Here is a 21,626-nt window from a genome sequence, read left to right as displayed (position 1 = left end):
TTGACGTAGAGGAACGCCATCTCAACAGTAACTATTAAATGTTCAAGCAAGCAACCGTCTACGATATCCTATACGATATACGATATCTGATCAGTAAATATTTATTTAGTAAATGTAATAAGCTCTATAAGCACTGTCGGTTTCCGCAGCTCGCTACTCGTGCCTTTCCAAAATCCGCTTTTGGTTAAACATTTTTTGTATTGTAACGGCTGACAAAAATGTTAACTCATAATGGGCTATTTTTATTTTTGGTTCAAGAAAAAAAATACCTTTTCCCAATAAACGCCTCTACTTGAATTATAACGCACTTCTGAAATCGTAAAAATTTTCGAAAAACTACGGAAGGTAAACATATTAATACGGGTAAGCGCCGAAAAGCGTGAACATATGAAAAATATATTCATTTACACGACGCCCTCTGTTTAGTGACGACACCCGCTGCAAACCGCTTGATGGATCATTGACATGCCCATGACACGTTCCGCCTTTTATGCCCCGTTCAAAAATAATCCGGAGAAATTGAAAACGCATCTTTTTTTTCTCCGGTTTGGCAAACCGTCCACACTAATCCGAATAAAATGTCCACCGAAAACGGAACTTTTCGAAAACGCTCTTTTTTTACAATGAAAGTATTTCTGTTATCGACATTGATGTTTAATGTGACCAAAAGTGTTTCAACACTGAGAACACAGGTGCAACCTGTTGGTTCCTTTGTGATCTGTCGACCTACCTGCTGAATTATATATATAATTACTAGCTTGTGACTGACTTGTAACCGCAATTCGCGCTTGTTTATTGATCATTTGTGTTTTTAGTTCACACTGAGCCCATCACACCTTTGAGATCTTAAACACAAAGGAAAATATAAAAGGGTAAGTTGTTTTTCATTATTTGAATTGATACAGTTAGCTAGGTTTTATCTCTGTCAGTAACAACTGCACAGAATAGGAGCAAATTCAGGGAGGGCCGATTCAAACGGTGCAATTCACGTTTTTAACACTTTTCAGTGTTTTAAACTATTTTATAGATTTGTGTTGGCGAAGCGATTGTTAGTATTAATTTTATATGCTATAACGATTTCAGTATAATTTTGCTGTTTGGTGCTAGTTTATCGGCAATTTATACAAAAACTGGTCAGTAAATAAACAGTTGCTTGAAATTTGACGTAGAGGAACGCCATCTCAACAGTAACTATCAAATGTTCAAGCAAGCAACCGTCTACGATATCCTATACGATATACGATATCTGATCAGTAAATATTTTATTTTGTAAATGTAATAAGCTCTTTAAGCTCTGCATGTCGGTTTCCGCAGCTCGCTACTCGTGCGAGAAAAAAATTCATTTACACGGGGCCCTCTGTTTAGTGACGACACCTGCTGCAAACCGCTTGATGGATCATTGACACGCCCATGACACGTTCCGCCTTTTATGCTCCGTCCAAAAATAATCCGGACAAATTTGAAAACGCATCTTTTTTTTCTCCGGTTTGGCCAACCGTCCACACTAATCCGAATAAATTGTCCACCGAAAACGAAACTTTTCGAAAACGCTTCTTTTTTACAGTGAAAGTATTTCTGTTATCGACATTGATGTTTAATGTGACCAAAAGTGTTTCAACACTGAGAACACAAGAGCAACCTGTTGGTTTCTTTGTGATCTGTCGACCTACGTGCTGAATTAGCAGCTTGTGACTGACTTGTAACCCCAATTCGCGCTTGTTTATTGATCATTTGTGTTTTTAGTTCACACTGAGCCCTTTACACCTTTGAGATCTTAAACACAAAGGAAAATATAAAAGGGTAAGTTGTTTTTCATTATTTGAATTGATACAGTTAGCTAGGTTTTATCTCTGTCAGTAACAACTGCACAGAATAGGAGCAAATTTAGGGAGGGCCGATTCAAACTGTGCAATTCACGTTTTAAGACTTTTTTTAGAACTATTTTATAGATTTGTGTTGGCGAAGCGATTATTAGTATTTATTTTATATGCTTTAACGATTTCTGTATAATTTTGCTGTTTGGTGCTAGTTTATCGGCAATTTATACAAAAACTGGTCAGTAAATAAACAGTTGCTTGAAATTTGACGTAGAGGAACGCCATCTCAATAGTAACTATTAAATGTTCAAGCAAGCAACCGTCTACGATATCCTATACGATATACGATATCTGATCAGTAAATATTTATTTAGTAAATGTAAAAAGCTCTATAAGCACTGTCGGTTTCCGCAGCTCGCTACTCGTGCCTTTCCAAAATTCGCTTTTGGTTAAACATTTTTTGTATTGTAACGGCTGACAAAAATGTTAACTCAGAATGGGCTATTTTTATTTTTGGTTCAAGAAAAAAAATACCTTTTCCCAATAAACGCCTCTACTTGAATTATAACGCACTTCTGAAATCGTAAAAATTTTCGAAAAACTACGGAAGGTAAACATATTAATACGGGTAAGCGCCGAAAAGCGTAAACATATGAAAAATATATTCATTTACACGACGCCCTCTGTTTAGTGACGACACCCGCTGCAAACCGCTTGATGGATCATTGACACGCCCATGACAAGTTCCGCCTTTTATGCCCCGTTCAAAAATAATCCGGAGAAATTGAAAACGCATCTTTTTTTTCTCCGGTTTGGCCAACCGTCCACACTAATCCGAATAAAATGTCCACCGAAAACGGAACTTTTCGAAAACGCTCTTTTTTTACAATGAAAGTATTTCTGTTATCGACATTGATGTTTAATGTGACCAAAAGTGTTTCAACACTGAGAACACAGGTGCAACCTGTTGGTTCCTTTGTGATCTGTCGACCTACCTGCTGAATTATATATATAATTACTAGCTTGTGACTGACTTGTAACCGCAATTCGCGCTTGTTTATTGATCATTTGTGTTTTTAGTTCACACTGAGCCCATCACACCTTTGAGATCTTAAACACAAAGGAAAATATAAAAGGGTAAGTTGTTTTTCATTATTTGAATTGATACAGTTAGCTAGGTTTTATCTCCGTCAGTAACAACTGCACAGAATAGGAACAAAACCAGGGAGGGCCGATTCAAACAGTGCAATTCACGTTTTTAAGACTTTTCAGTGTATTAAACTATTTTATAGATTTGTGTTGGTGAAGCGATTGTTAGTATTAATTTTATATGCTATAACGATTTCAGTATAATTTTGCTGTTTGGTGCTAGTTTATCGACAATTTATACAAAAACTGGTCAGTAAATATACAGTTGCTTGAAATTTGACGCAGAGGAACGCCATCTCAACAGTAACTATTAAATGTTCAAGCAAGCAACCGTCTACGATATCCTATACGATATACGATATCTGATCAGTAAATATTTATTTAGTAAATGTAATAAGTTCTATAAGCACTGTCGGTTTCCGCAGCTTGCTACTCGTGCCTTTCCAAAATCCGCTTTTGGTTAAACATTTTTTGTATTGTAACGGCTGACAAAAATGTTAACTCAGAATGGGCTATTTTTATTTTTGGTTCAAGAAAAAAATACCTTTTCCCAATAAGCGCCTCTACATGAATTATAACGCACTTCTGAAATCGTAAAAATTTTCGAAAAACTACAGAAGGTAAACATATTAATACGGGTAAGCGCCGAAAAGCGTGAACATATGAAAAATGTATTCATTTACACGACGCCCTCTGTTTAGTGACGACACCCGCTACAAACCGCTTGATGGATCATTGACACGCCCATGACACGTTCCGCCTTTTATGCCCCGTCCAAAAATATTCCAGACAAATTTGAAAACGCATCTTTTTTCTCCGGTTTGACCAACCGTCCACACTAATCCGAATAAATTTTCCACCGAAAACGGGACTTTTCGAAAACGCTTTTTTCACAATGAAAGTATTTCCGTAATCGACATTGATGTTTATTGAGTAGATGTGTGACCAAACGTGTTTCAACACTGAGAACACAGGTGCAACCTGTTGGTTCTTTTGTAATCTGTCGACTTACCTGCTGAATTATTATATAATTACTAGCTTGTGACTGACTTGTAACGACAATTCGCGCTTGTTTATTGATCATTTGTGTTTTGAGTTCCGCCTGGGCCCTTCACACCTTTGAGATCTTAAACACAAAGGAAAATATAAAAGGGTAAGTTATTTCAGTTATTATTTGAATTGGTACAGTTAGCTAGGTTTTATCTCCGTCAGTAACAACTGCACAGAATAGGAACAAAACCAGGGAGGGCCGATTCAACTGGGCAATTCACGTTTTTAAGACTTTTCAGTGTATTAAACTATTTTATAGATTTGTGTTGGCGAAGCGATTGTTACTATTAATTTTATATGCTATAACGATTTCAGTATAATTTTGCTGTTTGGTGCTAGTTTATCGGCAATTTATACAAAAACTGGTCAGTAAATAAACAGTTGCTTGAAATTTGACGTAGAGGAACGCCATCTCAATAGTAACTATTAAATGTTCAAGCAAGCAACCGTCTACGATATCCTATACGATATACGATATCTGATCAGTAAATATTTATTTAGTAAATGTAATAAGCTCTATAAGCACTGTCGGTTTCCGCAGCTCGCTACTCGTGCCTTTCCAAAATCCGCTTTTGGTTAAACATTTTTTGTATTGTAACGGCTGACAAAAATGTTAACTCAGAATGGGCTATTTTTATTTTTGGTTCAAGAAAAAAAATACCTTTTCCCAATAAATGCCTCTACTTGAATTATAACGCACTTCTGAAATCGTAAAAATTTTCGAAAAACTACGGAAGGTAAACATATTAATACGGGTAAGCGCCGAAAAGCGTGAACATATGAAAAATATATTCATTTACACGACGCCCTCTGTTTAGTGACGACACCCGCTGCAAACCGCTTGATGGATCATTGACACGCCCATGACACGTTCCGCCTTTTATGCCCCGTCCAAAAATAATCCGGACAAATTTGAAAACGCATCTTTTTTTCTCCTGTTTGACCAACCGTCCACACTAATCCGAATAAATTTTCCACCGAAAACGGAACTTTTCGAAAACGCTCTTTTTTACAATGAAAGTATTTTCGTTATCGACATTGATGTTTAATAAGTAGATGTGTGACCAAGCGTGTTTCAACACTGAGAACACAGGTGCAACCTGTTGATTCCTTTGTAATCTGTCGACCTACCTGCTGAATTTATCTATATCATTACAAGCTTGTGACTGACTTGTAACGACAATTCGCGCTTTTTTATTGATCATTTGTGTTTTGAGTTCCGCCTGGGCCCTTCACACCTTTGAGATCTTAAACACAAAGGAAAATATTAAAGGGTAAGTTGTTTCAGTTATTATTTGAATTGGTACAGTTAGCTAGGTTTTATCTCCGTCAGTAATAACTGCACAGAATAGGAGCAAAACCAGGGAGAACCAATTCAAACAGTGCAATTCACGTTTTTAAGATTTTTTTAGAACTATTTTATAGATTTGTGTTGGTGAAGCGATTGTTAGTATTTATTATATATGCTTAAACGATTTCTGTATAATTTTGCTGTTTGGTGTTAGTTTACCGGCAATATATACAAAAACTGGTCAGTAAATAAACAGTTGCTTGAAATTTGACGCAGAGGAACGCCATCTCAACAGTAACTATTAAATGTTCAAGCGAGCAACCGTCTAAGATATCCTATACGATATACGATATCTGATCAGTAAATATTTTATTTTGTAAATGTAATAAGCTCTGTTAGCTCTGCATGTCGGTTCCGCAGCTCGCTACTCGTGCCTTTCCAAAATCCGCTTTTGGTTAAACAATTTTGTATTTTAACGGCTGACTAAAATGTTAACTCAGAATGAGCTATTTACACCGCCAATAATTTAGTCTCACCGAACACCATAGGTTTTTAAAAACACAAACTTCGCACACCGCAGGGTTTGAGATCACCGCAACACCGCAAAATGGAATTTTATTCACCGCAACACCGCATAAAAAAATTAGAAACACCGCAAACCCCCATGTCCCCCTCTTATTGCTTGCTTGGGTCTTTGCTGGCTGTAGACTGTCAAAGTATCAAAAATTGAAAAAGATATCGAAAATTGAAAAGCGTCAGGTACAGCTCACTTAAAGAAAATTTAGATATTTATGTTTATTTAACAAATAAAGAAGCCTAAGCCATGTTTTATACTGTCATAAAACACGACGGGCATTTGAGAACACGAGGGAAATGTAGAAAACATTCGCCTGCGGCTCATGTTTCTCGTGTGTTCTCAAATGCATATGCTCGGAGTGTTTTATGACAAAATAAAACATGGCTTAGGCTTCTTTATTTGCTTTATGATATAGATTTTAGACGCCGCGAGTGAAAAGTTTAATTAAAAATAAGGTCTTGTAAATGTACATGGAGAGCGACCGAACAAAGATGAAAATCAGCAATTAGTTTACGGGAAAACCAGAAAACTAGCACAATTTCATTCAGTGTTCGACGTAAAATAAGGCTAAGCATTTCAGGTAAGTTTGAAACCTTTCAATCTTGATCTTGTCTTTTTGAACTTCAATAAACTTCACCGACTCTGAGTGCAATTTCGTCTCAGCATAATATAGTAGTCTCGATGACATCCGTCCCTTGCTTCGTTCGACTTAAACAACGCGTATAATTTCCAGAAAAGCTATTGCTTCGGATCTTCCCGTAAACCATTATTGCTGTCACAATCAAGTTCCAGTATGAAAAGACGATTTAAGAGGAGATTGTCAAAGAAAATCTTAGAAAGAAAACTCTCTCGCTCGCTTTCCTTGCGTGTTTCATTCAACTCAAGAAGTGAACACCACTCGCCACAATTTTTCCCGCCTCACTTTGTTTACATCAAAATGAAACGTCCAGTGGATTTATACTTAAAAGGAATTAATAAAAACAATTATTCCATTCGCCCTTGTTGGATACGAGCGGTTATAGCCAACGAACAGTCAACGACGCGCGAAGCACTCGAGGAAAGCTGACGAAAAACAATAAAACATGATTGTTCTATGTTTTATACTCTGATAAAACATAGGTTTTTAGCCAATCAGAGCGCGCGTAGACTCCTATCTATATGATAAATATATATATTTATACCATCCATAGAAAATACAGCCAATCAGAATACAGGAAAGCCGTGTCGACGGTATTCAACACAACCTTCCCATCCTGCGCTGCGATCTTATTCTTGACAAAAAATCCTAACTCGGTAATTAGGTAAACTCTGCACGTCTCTGCATGTCGGATGTAACTCGGGCTTCGAGTTTACTCGGGAAATGGAATTACTCCTTATTCTAGGAAACTATAATTACTTGACGATAAATAGAGAGATAGATAGATAATTAGACATTGGTTGTGAACTTTGTTGTATGTCAGTTATATGTTGTTTCTATCTTTTACTTTTATCCTTTGCAGCAGTTCAAACGTAACGGAATAATAATACCCAGAATGAACACCTTGGTGGTGTGGCTGGTCTTCTTGATGGCTGCAGAGAGCAGTCTCAGTGAATTTACTGATTTTGAGAATGGTATGTTGTGGTCAAGTAATTAAAAGAGACATTTTTCCCTTTAAAAAGTACAGGCTCTATTTTTGGTTAGAGTTAGGATTTCGGACACAAATGAAACAAATAAACAGTAGTGCCTCAATAACTGTTTGTCTAAACTTCTTAAACAGATAGCTGTCTCCCATTGCCCATTTACTGTTTACTAGAAATTTATTTGCTGGTTGCGTCAAGCCTCCGCTGAAAATACGAGCACATTTAGGGCCTGTTTACAAGCAGGTAGGGTAACCCTAGCAGGAGGGTTACCCTAGCGCTCCCACATTTCTTCTTTTTTCATCGACGAGTTTACAAGGCAGCTAGGGTTACCCTAGCACTAGGGTAACCCTAGCTGAGCGCTAGGGTAACCATAGCGCCTTGTAAACGCTCTGCTAGGGATAACTCGCCTACCCGGGACAACTTTATTTTGGCTCCAAGAAGCTAATATGTTTTAAAATACCGACAAAAACAGCGAATTGTGACCAAGAAACATCGTGTTCATTCACAATTTGTCGTATTTTTGCACTGGAACGGAATTATTTTCGAATATCAGCTTCTTACGACAAAATTTTACAAGGCCTTAACTGAAGCGTAACCGGTGTAAGTTGACCCGGGTAGTAGGGTTACCTTACCTGCGAATTTTTGCTTGTAAACCCGGGCTATCTTCTAACCTTCTTGCTAGGGTAACCCTAGCACTAGGGTTACCCTACCTGCTTGTAAACAGGCCCTTAGTTTTCGATTTCGTGACCCTGCCTCGTCCCCAGTGGCTCGTTGTCGTTGGGAAAAATGCGCGGGCGAAGGTTTTCCATTCCCATCACCCAGCGTTCGCTTCCAACCCTCCAACTCGCGCTACGCGCTGACTCGCAATCCTCCCACTCGCTACTCTGTATCAGAATCCGGGCTCAATCAGCCATGGAAAAGCCTGTGGAGAAGGCAGTTCTTGACCAGTTTGATTCTTGATAACGGGGTGATAAGCAATTAGTTTCATTGTTGTCCTCTTTCGTTCGTTTCTCATGTCTCTCTTAATTCAAAACTCCATATTTTAAAAGCAATAATTCTCTCGCTTTATCCGACTGTGGGGGAAAAAGATTAATTAAATTCACCAAAATCTTCGTACTTTGCCCCGATAAGGGAACTAGGGCAACAGTTTAGTTAGTAAATTAGTGTATCTGAATCACTCTTTGCTTTTAACTGACTGATGTGCGTTTTTTAATTTCAAACTGGTTAGGTGTTATCACGGGAGTATTGCGAGTCAACGGAAGTGAGAAATGCATCAAATTTCGCGAAGGAGGCGAAACGAGACCTGATGACTTGGACAATAGGTTAAAATATGTAGACGAAAATCAAGCGATTATTGGTCACTCTAGTTGTCCAGCGTGGGAATTTCACACAAACGGGACCGTCACAGTATCTGGCCTGCCCGAGTGTGTTCTAGTCTCCCCGTTTATACCAAAAACACATTTGTTCAAGGTACGTAAACACCACTTAAATACATGCACCTTTTTAATAAGGATGCACTTCCGCTGATCTCATAATTCCGCTGACACATTCCGCTAATAAATACAATCCTCTCTATCTACGTTATGAAGGGGTCGTAGAGACAATTTCTAATACATTAAATGGCGCGCAAAAAAATTGTGTAATTCGAGGTAAGCTTTTAGTTTTAGAGATATTCAGGGTTGAAAACAATTTTGATTTCTCAGCTTCAACAACTCACGAAAGCTAAGCTTTCTCTTCAATACAATCTGAACGATGTTCTCACGACTCCGCAAAGCTCCGCCCAGCCTGTAGTCAGCCAATATCTCTAAAGCGCATAAGCAGATCCTCTCATTTTAAATTTTCCAAAACTTTGTCCAGGTTACAATTATATTATGAGAATTACAAGAATGAAATAAAAAACGTGGGTCACCGCGCTAGTTTTTGTGCAAAATGAACGGCTATTATAGTAAATATACGACCCGCGAGGTATATATTATGAACCCTAAAAATCCGAATGGGGAGCCATCGTTTCTGGAAAATAGTCATTACTTGCATTACAATATTGGTAAAACTTTGATCGTATATTATAAACTATTCTTATTGAACAGAAATTAATATAATGAAAGAAATTAAAGATTTTGTTTCGTGCGCACATAAACAGCACTACTTTAAAACGTGTTTTTACTGCATTCAAATAAAAACATCTCAATGTAGAATTATTTTTTTAAATCGCGATACACTGTAGACAACCGTATGGAGTTTTAATTAATGCATTAAAAAATGGGGGTCACCGTGCTCGTTTAAGGGGACTTATATTTTGAAATAAGAAAATGGGGTCCCCATATTCTTTTAGGTGCAGGAAGACATTGTATATAGCGCATAATTCCTGAATAATTCCCTTGCGAGTACTGGCAAAGTACACATTTCCAGTGATATTTATTTTTCAAACATAAGAATTGATCTGTTTTTGGTTCACAGAAAGAACTTGATCGCTACACCCAACATCTGAGAAAATATAGATAGTTTACGAAAAAGAGACGATATATTTTTCTCGCGGACTAAGCCGCATAGAAAAAAGCCGCCATTTTTATGTGCACGCGCTAATTACGCGTAAAATTCTACGCAGTAAAAATGTACAATGCAATACAGGGCAATGACCTTAATTGAACTCCTCTGATGCCTGTGTTTAAACTAGGAGGGGGGAGGGGAACGTTGTGAAGATCGGGAATATTATTCAAGGGAGGTTGAGTTGTTCTCTTGTTTGGGCAATCGTTCGAGTGTGGCGCTTATTCCGAAAAGACATGAAAAGAGATTGGGGGCTCTTGTTTGAAGATCACGGTTCATTAACAATAACGCTTCAACTATAAGGTATTCATACACTGCAATTGCTCCCACAGGCTCCCTGTGGTCTCATATGGGCAAATGGAGTTAACAGATTCTACATGCAACCCCACCAGCTGATGAATGTAAGGCTGGGCATTAAGCAATGCATAGTCGTGCGCGAAGATTCCGTATCGATAGAAAGACGGGATTGCGATCAAGATTCTTTTCTTCGATTTGTTGGTTGGTATGATAAAATAAATCTTTTAAAATCTATAGCGACCACCGCTAAAATAAAATAAACCTATCTCAAGTAATCAGTTGTCGAAATGCTAGACCCTAAACTTCCTTCTCTCCCCTCCATTGATCTTCGTTTCGGCGACCGCGTGACCAAAAAAACGAGAGCTCTTGAGACGAGAAAGACAGATAGTTTGGTATTTTTTATTATATATTTAATATTGAAAATTCGCCGATATCCACTGAGCCTGAGGATATTCGTACTTGCTATGCAGCTCTTGAAAAAAATCGAGGAGATCTCTGTTAAACAACGGGGTTTTCTTGTCTAAGTTTCTCGACACTATAATTACAGGGGCAAAACGAAGTAAACCGTGTTCCAGATTTCTTTTCGCCCTGACTTATTGTCCCTGGATCTCGGAGAGTGGATTGGTTCATAAATGCCAAAAATTTCAGCACTACAATTTAGACATCAAATTGTATAATGCAATTTTCAATCATCAGCATTTCTGGAAACTTGATAAAGAAGTGGTGCCTCTGCATTTCTTAGCGCCCCGTTTTATTACTACCTATTTTATAAAAAAAATATGTGAATTCCGTTTTTCAGCTAAAGGGACAACTTGGTTTGGTAGTGATTCCCCTGCTGCAGCTTCGAGTGTTGATACGAGCGCAAATCACTGCGATTATTCAAACAGACGTCTCTGCACTGCCGCTGAAGTTTGCCCCACAAGTCCTGGGGGTCAGAGTGTTGCTGGCGTTACCGGTGAAAGCTCGAACAAAGCTCTTCTTGTGGTTGGGGGCACGTTCCTAAACTCTGCGACTTGCCAAAGACTTTCGCAAACGTCTGACTATTACGTTGATGGCTTTATGTGCTGTCCTAGCGATAACTTGCCAAGTCCCAAAGACTTCGTCGGTGAGGGTGAGTAATAAAACGACTGACTGAAAATAGTATTTGTTCCCAGTCAACTGCTCGACTCTTGATGGCCAAATGACAGTTCAAAACATCTCATATCAATGCCAGTGACAGTTTTTGCTAATTTTAGGCCAGGGATCACGACCGAGGAGTCAATATTCTCCCACGTACAGACAGACTAAGCTAGTATATTATATGGTGAAACAATAAAACTTAAATTCGTTAAAGATACCAAATGTAGTCGGTTCTTTTATTCTACAATCTTTATTTGAACGCGGAATAAAAATAAACAAAAGAATAAGGTCGATCGAGTTCAATTGTGTGTTTTCAATTTCTCACGCCTCTTTCATAATTCCTTTAAGGAGTTTAAGTCGCTTTATTTCACTATTGCATTGAATGTTATTAACCTCTTGTTATTAACCTTTTTGCAAAAACTTCTCAAGTTCGTGTTTATTAGCTGGTGTTTTGACCGCCTTAGCAACTTGCTGACGTCATCTTCTTCTCTTTAGTTTTTTTGTTTGCTACGTCTTTTTTTATCCATTAAGTAGTTAAAATTATGAATAAATGAAATCATATATATGAACTGTGGGTGATGAATAAATGAAGAGAAGATCCTCGCAGTTATATATGAACAACAACTTAAGCAGCTGCGAAAAGAAAGCCTGAAAAAAAATTCAGGCTTTCTTTTTGCAACTGCTTAACTGCGAGAATCTTCTCTTCATTTATCCATTTAGTAGTGTTAGCAGTAACAAGCCAATATTTGCATTGTTTTGTTGAGTACAAATTTACAAGCTCGGTTTAGACAGGAAATCTAGGTAGGTTTTAACGTTGCAACAAGAGAATATATTTCCGGTCGAGGGTATGAAGGCACCAATCTAACACAACCTTTTTTTCTAATAGGATACGGTTACTTCGTGCACAAAAGTGGGAGATGCATTCATTATATAAACCAAAGGCTGGTTCTCAAAACTGACTGCAAAAGTCAAACTGCTCTCCTGCGTTGGTCAAGCGATGGGAGTATCAAACAAGGCGCAAACTGCATAGTTCCTGAGTCGCTTGGACAGTGTCCTCCGTAAGTAGTACATGTATGATGTAAAGGGTAAAAAGTAAAGCCCGCTGCCAAACCAAGAGGCTCATCAGGCTGGAGCTTATCCCGGTTTCTGTAGCATTAACAAAACGTGGTAACTGTGTTTCTCAAATGGCTTTAAAAGATACATAGATATGATATTTAATTTCCAACCTTAGTAACAAAAATAACCTTGATGAACGCCTCCTAACGAGAGAAGCTTATTGGAGTGCACAAACTTGCACCCTTCAGCCTTATTGATTGAATAAACGATCTGAATTAAATTCAAGGAATAGAATAAGATATAATTAACAACCGACAACGCTTTTATTTTTTGTTTTTGTTTTTCTTTTCACAAGTGTTCTTAGGTTATATTTTTGTTTTAGTCTATGCATATTACTCAAGGGCCCAATCAGGGATCTTGTTACTTGCAATTGGCTGAGAGTATAGCGCTCAACACAATTGCTTACGTTCAGGGGCATCATTTAAAGATTTTGTTATAATTCACAAGGCCTTCTTTCTGGATCCTGTAACCTAGTTTTTGTTGCGCTAAAAAACGCTTTGTTCAAGGGCCTTGCCTAAGGATCTTGTTGCGGTGTTTTTTGAATTGTGACATATTACGTAATACTCTAGAGCCAAGTGATGTTAATTAGTTCTTATTCATAATTTAAAAAACTTCTTAGGCTTTTAATTTTGCATTGTTTGTAATTTTCTTCTTTGTTTGTGAGTATATTTTTGATATATAAGACCAAGCTTGTAAATATTTTTTTATTCCAAGTTTTTTTAATTCTTAACAACTCTGCTCAAGAAGCCTGAACGGGCGAAACGTCTACAGGTATTAAACCGTGACATGTGAGAAGTTCTCTGTTTCTCTTTTGACTCAAGCTGTGGTATTTAAGTGATATATACTAATTAGGCTCAATTTTAAATTAGGTTTTAAGTAGATTTTAAATTAGATTTATTGTTTAATTTATAGTAGATTTTTAACTGTTAGACTAGTATGTTAAAGAGGGCCAAAAATTAATTAGTTGAAAAATTATTTCGTGTCACCCTCAATTAATTTAGTTTGACTGATTGATCGATCGATTGATTGATTGAAAGGATAAAACTTTATTTTATAGACACTCTTGTTCTATTGTAAACAATAAAGCTTGCAAAAGGAATTTGAAGGCATCCGAAAAAGGGGCAGCTGTTGTTCTGAACTGACATAGAGTCTGGTCTATATGGGTCCTTATACTTTGATTATACCTTAAGTTTTCAGTTCACGAACGTAAACTCTCTACAAGACGTATTTACCAGTAAGTGCCTTGTGCCTGCGACTGGGCAATTGGACCCCACTGAAGACACCGAGTTAGTTGAAAGGGCAGAGTGTGGAGAGGCATATGCCAGCTTTGCATTAAAAAGTAAGTGAATGAACAAAAAGGAGAGATGTAGACAGACAGACAGACAGACAGACAGACAGACAGACAAACAGAGAAATTAACTCAGCAGTCAGACAGACAGACCACCGAGACACGCATACTATAATGGCGTCTAATTTTTTCACAGCACTTCTACAGCTGCTGCAAGCTTCAACGAAGCCTGGTAGATAGAAAGGGTCCAAATCTATTTTTGATAGACAGTTTTATCTCTTTCCTTCAGGGATCCAGGGATACCTAAAACATTCAAGCGACAAATGCGTTGGTGTAAAAGCAGGAAGGCTTGTGTTTCAAGCTTCCTGTACGTCTGCCGAACAAGTCTTCTACAAAGAAAGCTTCTCTTCGCCACTGGTTCATGTAGCAAGTGGAAAATGTGTTGCAGATCCTGGTTCAGATCGCACGGTTGGATACGATGCAATTCCAATTTTTGTTGTTAGATTTTCAATACCCGACCAGTGATAATTAACAAATTGAATACATTTTTCCATGGTCTACACTCTTATAGACCATAGAAATGACATCAGAAAATGTTCAAAACTCAAGTGGAACCACGAGCCGTTAGGCGAGTGGTCTCACTGCAAAGTTTTGGACATTTTATGGCGTCATTTCTATGGTCTATAAGTGTGTAGACCATGAAAAATGTGATCGATTTGTTTTATAACATAACAAACTCGAACAAGTACTTATTAAAAGCGATGCCTGACCGTGAAGAAACTTTGCCGGGGGACGTAAAGGTTCCCGACACGAAAAAACGACAATGATACAAGAAAAGATGAACAAGAATTCAATGAATAACAATTTTTAATTACCCTTTATTCTCTCGTTGAGTGTGTGCCTATCGCTTGAAGCGAGCAAGGTGATTTTTCTTTCTGAAGATCTGGTTAGCGCTCGTTCACTGAACGTCGACTGGCAGTTCGCTGAGTCCGCCGCCGGTTCCACTGTTCTTCTCAGTTAGACAAAAAATTCCAAAGCCTGGTATATTTCCTTTCAACAGATCATATAAGTGGAAGTCCAAACCAGATTTCCGAAACAAATGCGTACTAGCTTCAGCAAAACAAGATGAAATTCACTTTCATTCATGGAGACCAAACTTACGCATTTCTAGCCCGAGCGTGTGTGTGGCGTGATCTGACGTCACTTTCATGGTCTATACTCTCATCGACCATAACTTTAGACCAATCAGCGCGCGAGAATTCTCTCGGTTATGGTATAATGCGAATTGTTCCTTCTCTGATTTGTGTTTAGGTTGAAAGCGCATGTTGGAACGCAATTTAGGCCAATCACTAGACTAAATAAGTAAATTGGTGCTTCGTATTACATCACATTTACATTAACGATGGCATCGACATCTTTCACTCTCAACCAAAACTGATACAATAACTGCGCTCTCGTGCCAATTGCAGTTTAACATTGTACCTAAAATCACAAACCAATCACTCGCGCGCTTTCACTGGACGAGGTTGTCAGGTTTAATTCAAGCGGAGTGTAAAACTCTTTCGCTAGCACTTTTTATCTTATTCTCTGTCGTTGTTGCGCCATTGGACGCATAATGGGCCTCACGTCCGCCTCAGTGTTTATCTAGCAACCTTAAAAAACAGCTACATCGTTACCTTCGGATAAGTCTGGACTGTTTTTAAATTCTGTATGCATTTACTCGAAAGAGAAATGAAGCCAATAACTTCATCAGATAATGGCATAATGTTTAGAGATTAGACGTTCTTTCGACTCTTTCAGGTCGACAAAATATTTACTTTATTTTGACGAAAGCCAAAGATTTAAATTGGCTTTTAGTAATAAAGTGCTGTTTTGCTCTCGTTTCTTGTCACTAGGCACTGACTCTAACAGACTGTACATCAACTGGATCAGTGGCAAACTTGACCTACGACGGGACGACTCTTGGTTATAGCGGAGGCAAGTGCGTGAAGCCGAAAGGGGGTGGGGACAGTCCTGCGGATGAAGAGAAGTTGGTGATTCAAAAAAGATGTTCTGGCAAATCTTCAATGTTTCATTTCGCTGGTGAGTTTTTTGTTTTAATTGTTATTTATGTAACCCGTAAAGACTTAGCCTGTTCCAGGCGTTCGGTTAGTTGGGAAGCGCGAAAAACGGCGAGCGAAAAAAAAATAAGAGGGAGGGAGACGGGGAGGAGGGCGAGCAAGAGAACGTCTGTGAGCATTCATAACAAAAGGTCTTTCCGCCCACTTCTAGACCTCCGACAGGGCCCGGGTAACATGAGCGCAGACATTGAAGCTTGTGGTTTTCAGTTGTCAGTTTCAATCAGATTTCTGACAGATTTCCCGGTAAATATGATTTCTCAAGTTCTTCCACGTTGGGAAATGCATTTTTTCGTCTGCGTTTAAATGTCTGCACTCGGAGTCTTCTGCAAGCGAATTCGCCGAATTGTCAGTCCGCCCTTCAACGTGTTGCAGGTTTTGTCAAAAAAATGTTAAGTGCCAGGGGAACAAGGTACCGAGAGTTTCTTTATTTAATTCGGTTTCAAACAAAGATTTAGTTGGGTTTTCTGGAGCCGAGTGTCTGGTGTTGGCCGACCTCGCAAGTTCTTTTGGACATGAACTGAATCCCAACCCACGTTTTCCTGAAATTTGTTGTTTAACCTGCGCAAGAACACTTGCAAGAACTCATGCCAGCGTTCAAAAATTATTCTCGGGGATTGTCGAAAGAGAAACGTCTTATAAGCGGCAAGTGAATGCAAGATCGCCGACGGGAGAAACTCCCTCCGCGAAGCGTTCACACACTTCAGAAAATGAATCTACAAGTACATCAACCACACAAAGTAGATCGCGGCGCTGCTTGGCTCTGGGTGAAAGCTATTTTGGACCAGATTGATTTAGCAATGAATATTGACGTGGAACAAACTGTTATCAAGATGAGTTTTACCGCTACTGTTTACGAATATTTTCGAGGCCGTTTGAATTCGCCCGGAATTTTCTCGTTGCTGTTTTACGCTTTTCAGTTTCTGAATGTTTTAGCTTATGTTGTTTTGATTGTCTGCTGGCTGAAGCCTGTTTGAATTCCTGGCTTAGAGTTTCGAGGAATAAATAGCAATTTGTCAATAATACAAGCATTTACAAATCTATCTTTTTGACGGACCGCATTCGACTTCACTTGTAACGTGTTGTTTTAATATTTATTTAAAAACTAGAAAGTGCTTTATCGCATGTATATTTATTTTAGCGAAGCTTAGATTATTGTATTTACTGAAAAGCAATTATCGTTGAAACTGTGTCATTTTGATTTAGCGTCGACATAACACGCGGAAACAGTTGAAATATCAGACTCTTTTCAAAACCGGTTGGAAGTATACCGAAAAACTTCTCCTTCATAGACCAAATTAAACAGTCTTCCTGTTCTTTGCGAAGACTTCTAACCAGAAAATCCTTCAGTGCGTTGTTTACTGCTGAGTTGAACTCTGCGTGACCGTCACTCGCCGCAGCCATATCTCATTTCACTTCAAGTTGAAGGACGCTTGAGTGTTGACAAAAGGTGTCAAAATTGACCAATCAGAGGGTATACCAGAATCTGGTATACCGGAACTAGCTTTTGTTAAAAATGCTCACAGGCGTTCTCTCGCCCCCGCGCCTTAGTCCCCTCCTCATTTTTTTGCTCGCCGTTTCTTGCGCCGCTTCCCAACTAACCGAACGCCTGGAACAGGCTAGTAAAGACTTCGGTAAGCGAGCAGTATTGCATTTGACATGGCAAGTGCGTGGTAACACATGAAAAAGGATAAAAATGCAAACCTTACATAAGCAATGGATGCGCATCCACTAAGTAATAAACAAATCAAACCGAAATCTTAACTACGTCAGACGTTCGAATATTCTTTGGTCATTATGATATATTTTCACGACCCTCGGATATCTATTCACGGACGCTAATAATTCACAGCACTGCGTTGAGACCCAACGCATATTTTATTGGTATACTCAAGTCTGTTATTTTAAGTATTTGTTTTTGCAACCACCTTAGCCACTAGAATAAAACAGTCGAATAGTTCAATGGCCAAACAAATAAAAGATCACCCTTCAAGGTATATGTTACAGTAAAACTGCGGTTCCAAACACACCTAGATGAAATGGTTGCTTGTTCAGTCTCTTATCACCTTATTGTTTTAAACAGAAACAAACAGATCTTGTTGTTGACACTGCTAACGATGATCTTTCTTTATTTTTAAATTGTAGATGCTAGCTTCTGTGGAGGTAACCCTTGTACATGCGTGGAAGGCTACGAGAAGCATGGCGAAAACTGTTTTCCCATCAACAATTGCGAGACGAGTAATGGTGGTTGTCAAGGTAACGCCAAGTGTGTTTACACAGGACCCGGCACAAGCATGTGTGTCTGCCCTACTGGGTATAGGCTGAACACAGATGGAGCAAATTGCACACAATGCCCTAATAACTACTGCTATACTCAGTGCCAGTTTGTAGATGACGACCAAAACAGTCGACTGAAGAGTGTGACCAGCCTTAAGTCTCACGTTGAGATTCGATTCTTGAATATCAAGACATCTGATTTGAGTCCATATATAGGAGATAACACTTACGAACTCGTAGTCTATGCCCACCAAATAATTATATCCGGGACTCTAACGCTTCCAAATGGCCTGGCCAAAGTTGCTTTCTTCACCAGTGAGATCCTGAAGGAAGACGGAGGAGAAATTGTGCTGTGGAATAACCATGCCGGAAAAGGTCGCCGAGCAGCTGTCAAAGTTGAAAATGGAAATCTTTTGTGTCAAAACAAGTACTCGGTTACGTCTCCAGAATTTGTCCAAGGAACAGTTCTGAATATCTATACATCTAAATCGTCAGTACCTTTTTCGTGCTCTGGAAACTACAACACAAGGTATTATTCAATACAAGCCGCTATCAAATCCAAACAAAATCCAAAGAAATCTCTCGATGTTATACTCTATTCTACGATGTTAAACTGTGCAAGGGTCATTGCACAAGGAATCACAATTGCAAAGGAAGGCAAGTTGCTCAGAGGAAGTCTTCCAGTTGTATTGACTCAGACCGTTTTAGATGAAGTTCGAGCGGCTAAGAAGGAACGAATAGATACACGCTCTGTGGATGCTATAAGATTGGATGCAAAGAATATGATGGAAGATCTTTCCCTTCGTGCTCGCGGATTTTACAAAGTACCATACCTGTCGCTTAAAGCACATGAGAAGATTCTAGTCCTCATAAAAGATGACGCTAAAATGGCCATACAGAAATATGAAAGGTTCGAGGGAATATCCCAAGATTTTGCAGCAGGGATTGAAGCCACAAACTCGATGACAGAACTCATGACAACTATCGTGAAGAAAAACGACCTGGACGTTGACGCCCTGAAAAAGGAACTTGAAGCAGCAAAATCGGACTCACAAGCAATGAAAGCCAAACTTGACGATGCAGTCACTGCAATAGATGCTGCCAAAGCGACGTTCGTACAAGGGGTGCAAAATTACAAAAAACAGCAGATTGCTAATGCCGTGTTCTCTCTGATCGGAGGAATTACGACTGTATTTGCTGGTGGGGCTGGGGCATTCATGGGTTTTACAATTGAACTGAATTCTCTTGTAGACGACCTAAAGGGACTTTCGATGGCCCTCTTCCAGATAAACATTATAATGGACTCTGTTGCCAAGATTGCTGAGGCTGCAAATGCGTTCACAGATGTTCATTACGATGTGCTTCCTTATGCAAGCAGTGATTATTCTGATTACTATTCAAAATCCATGCCCGAGAAAAATGACCAGAGTTTGGCAGTGATGATTAAAGAATGGGAAGTGTTTGAGAAAGAAGCAGACGCATTTCTTGGTCTTGGAACAGCTAGCGAGATCTCAGGGGCATCCGATTACTTAGCAGCGCTTCAGACAGTGGCAGTTTGGGGGAAGGGATACCATGAAAAGTCAATCACGGTTCAAGAGCTTCTAGCAAGGTTGACAAAACTACTAACACTGAAGAATGAACAGCATCAAGCACGGGCAAATATACAAACATCTCGAGACACTGCACTAGCTGAAAGAAAAGAGAACGAAGAGCTTTTGGTAGAGATGGCACTGCAAAAGCAACGACTTCGTAACATTATGGTTGAAAAGCTGATGTCCTTCTGCGATTCCTATTTCTACAACTGGTTGTCGGAATGTCCTGTGATGCCTGCCATGTCAGATGATTTGTACGCTTTACACGAGAAAGTCAATCAGGGCCTCAGCGCTGTTATCAACGCTGTTGAGAACTTTGCACCTTTCATTCCACAGGAATTTGAAGCAACCATAGTCATTACGGACGATGGAGAATGTAAGGATCTTCGCAAGCGGATGAAAAAAGCTCAGAGAAAGCTGCAGAGGAAGCAGCAGATGAGGAGGCGGGATAGTAGTGGAGGGAACCGGTTGGCACTGAACACTCTCAAATGTCCAATTTCAGAGCTCAAGCGCACTAAAGGCTTTCTATTCAAGCTTGACGAGAACGACCCACGCATTTTCATGGGACACCAGCGGGTTCACGTGGAGGAGTTTGAGATTTATTTTGAAGGTGCTAAGTTTGGCGAAAATGAAACAATGAAAGTGGTTACAGCATGGATTTCCTTTACCGGGATGATGACAGATGTATTCAAAGGAACGCGATACGACTTTTTTGCTCCTCCTCGTGTGACAGAGTTCTCTTACATGATCAACCCAGATAAAAGCTACGAGGTGACGCAGTCTGGTAAAGTTAGCAACAAATACGAAGAATACTACGATGGAATTGCTGCTTTAACCACCTGGAGTGTGGAACTTCCTGCCAAGCTCAATCGCCCAAGCCTGAATTTGACAAAGGTGAACCAGATTAGAATAAAACTGAAAGGAACGCGAGTACCTGAACAGTAACCCGAAGACAAAAGTGGAAATATCAGTCAAGGCGAAAGGGATAAAGGCAGAATCAAAGTAATCTAAAGAATGACAAAGCAAAAAATAAAAAAGGTGAAGGAAAAGGAAAAAAGGTTGCATGGAAGAGCTTCCATAATAAGGGATTCACTGCACAACAGCAGTAGCTGGAAAACATTTTGAAGAAATATGCATTTATCCACGATAACTGAAAAATGTAAAAGTTCAAATTAGTTTTAGGTTTAGCAAAGAATGTGCAAGCAATGTAACGTAATAAAAATTACTTTTGAAAGGGCAAAAAGTATTGTGTTTGTGTAACATTCCCAATGCGTCCATGCACATTTTATATGCATACGTAATCCAGTGTACATGTATTCACGTATCCAGTGAAGAGAAATTATCGTTCCCAGAGACCACGATCCTTCTGGACTGTGTCAAGGATCGAGATTTCTGGCCGGCCCTTATTTGTGAGCATGCGCAGAGTACCCTTTCAAGATTTTCAGCCAATCAGTTTTGTCATATTTGACACTGAGTCCGTGAATCGTTGGCTTTCGGTTTTAAAGCCGGCCAGAGATCTCGATCCATGGCGAAGACCAGAAGGATCGTGGACTCTGGGGAAGAAAAGGTGAAAAAAAGAGACGCACATTCCAGGAAAAGGTACACGCGTGCGCAAATTGTCTTCCTCAGTTGTTTATTTGTCGCCTCTGCGGCTCAAAATAGAAAATATGAGCGGTTTGAAAGGTTTCGCGCTGATGTTGTACTACATGTTGTAAGAGAAGAACTAGGTCTCCTTCTATGGTGTTTAGTACGTAGCAACCCTGGGAGTGATC

The 21,626-nt window shown here is 39.2% G+C and overlaps 1 protein-coding gene across 3 annotated transcripts; it reads left to right on the top strand.

Moving 5' to 3' along the window:
- Window positions 1-610: 610 nt before the first annotated feature.
- Window positions 611-21,090, top strand: LOC144647102 (uncharacterized). Of its 3 annotated transcripts, XM_078506855.1 has the most exons (12): window positions 611-872; window positions 1,744-1,800; window positions 2,898-2,954; window positions 7,384-7,495; window positions 8,733-8,974; window positions 10,381-10,546; window positions 11,145-11,456; window positions 12,351-12,522; window positions 13,771-13,919; window positions 14,158-14,336; window positions 15,764-15,950; window positions 18,131-21,090. In XM_078506855.1, exons 4-12 carry the CDS (start codon window positions 7,417-7,419, stop codon window positions 20,797-20,799), a joined length of 4,155 nt encoding a protein of 1,384 aa, XP_078362981.1. In that variant the 5' UTR covers window positions 611-872; window positions 1,744-1,800; window positions 2,898-2,954; window positions 7,384-7,416; the 3' UTR covers window positions 20,800-21,090. The 3 variants fall into 3 exon arrangements, with proteins under 3 accessions (XP_078362981.1, XP_078362982.1, XP_078362983.1); XM_078506856.1 differs by lacking the exons at window positions 611-872; window positions 1,744-1,800; window positions 2,898-2,954 and adding an exon at window positions 4,033-4,119; XM_078506857.1 differs by lacking the exons at window positions 611-872; window positions 1,744-1,800; window positions 2,898-2,954 and adding an exon at window positions 5,237-5,290.
- The last annotated feature ends 536 nt before the right edge of the window (window positions 21,091-21,626 follow it).

The sequence above is a fragment of the Oculina patagonica genome, chromosome 3 (assembly GCF_052425735.1).
Source record: "Oculina patagonica isolate OP01 chromosome 3, crgOcupat, whole genome shotgun sequence".
Classification (NCBI taxonomy): Eukaryota; Metazoa; Cnidaria; class Anthozoa; order Scleractinia; family Oculinidae; genus Oculina; species Oculina patagonica.
The sequence above is the reverse complement of the archived record's forward strand: the minus strand, read 5'-3'. Positions and strand labels throughout refer to the sequence as shown.

Bases quoted from the DNA above. Each gene is read 5' to 3' on its own strand.
- LOC144647102 (XM_078506855.1), top strand. From the start codon at position 7,417: ATGAACACCTTGGTGGTGTGGCTGGTCTTCTTGATGGCTGCAGAGAGC. The intron at 7,496-8,732 runs GTATGTTGTGGT...CAAACTGGTTAG, and splicing joins ATTTACTGATTTTGAGAATG to GTGTTATCACGGGAGTATTG. The intron at 12,523-13,770 runs GTAAGTAGTACA...TTATACCTTAAG, and splicing joins TCGCTTGGACAGTGTCCTCC to TTTTCAGTTCACGAACGTAA.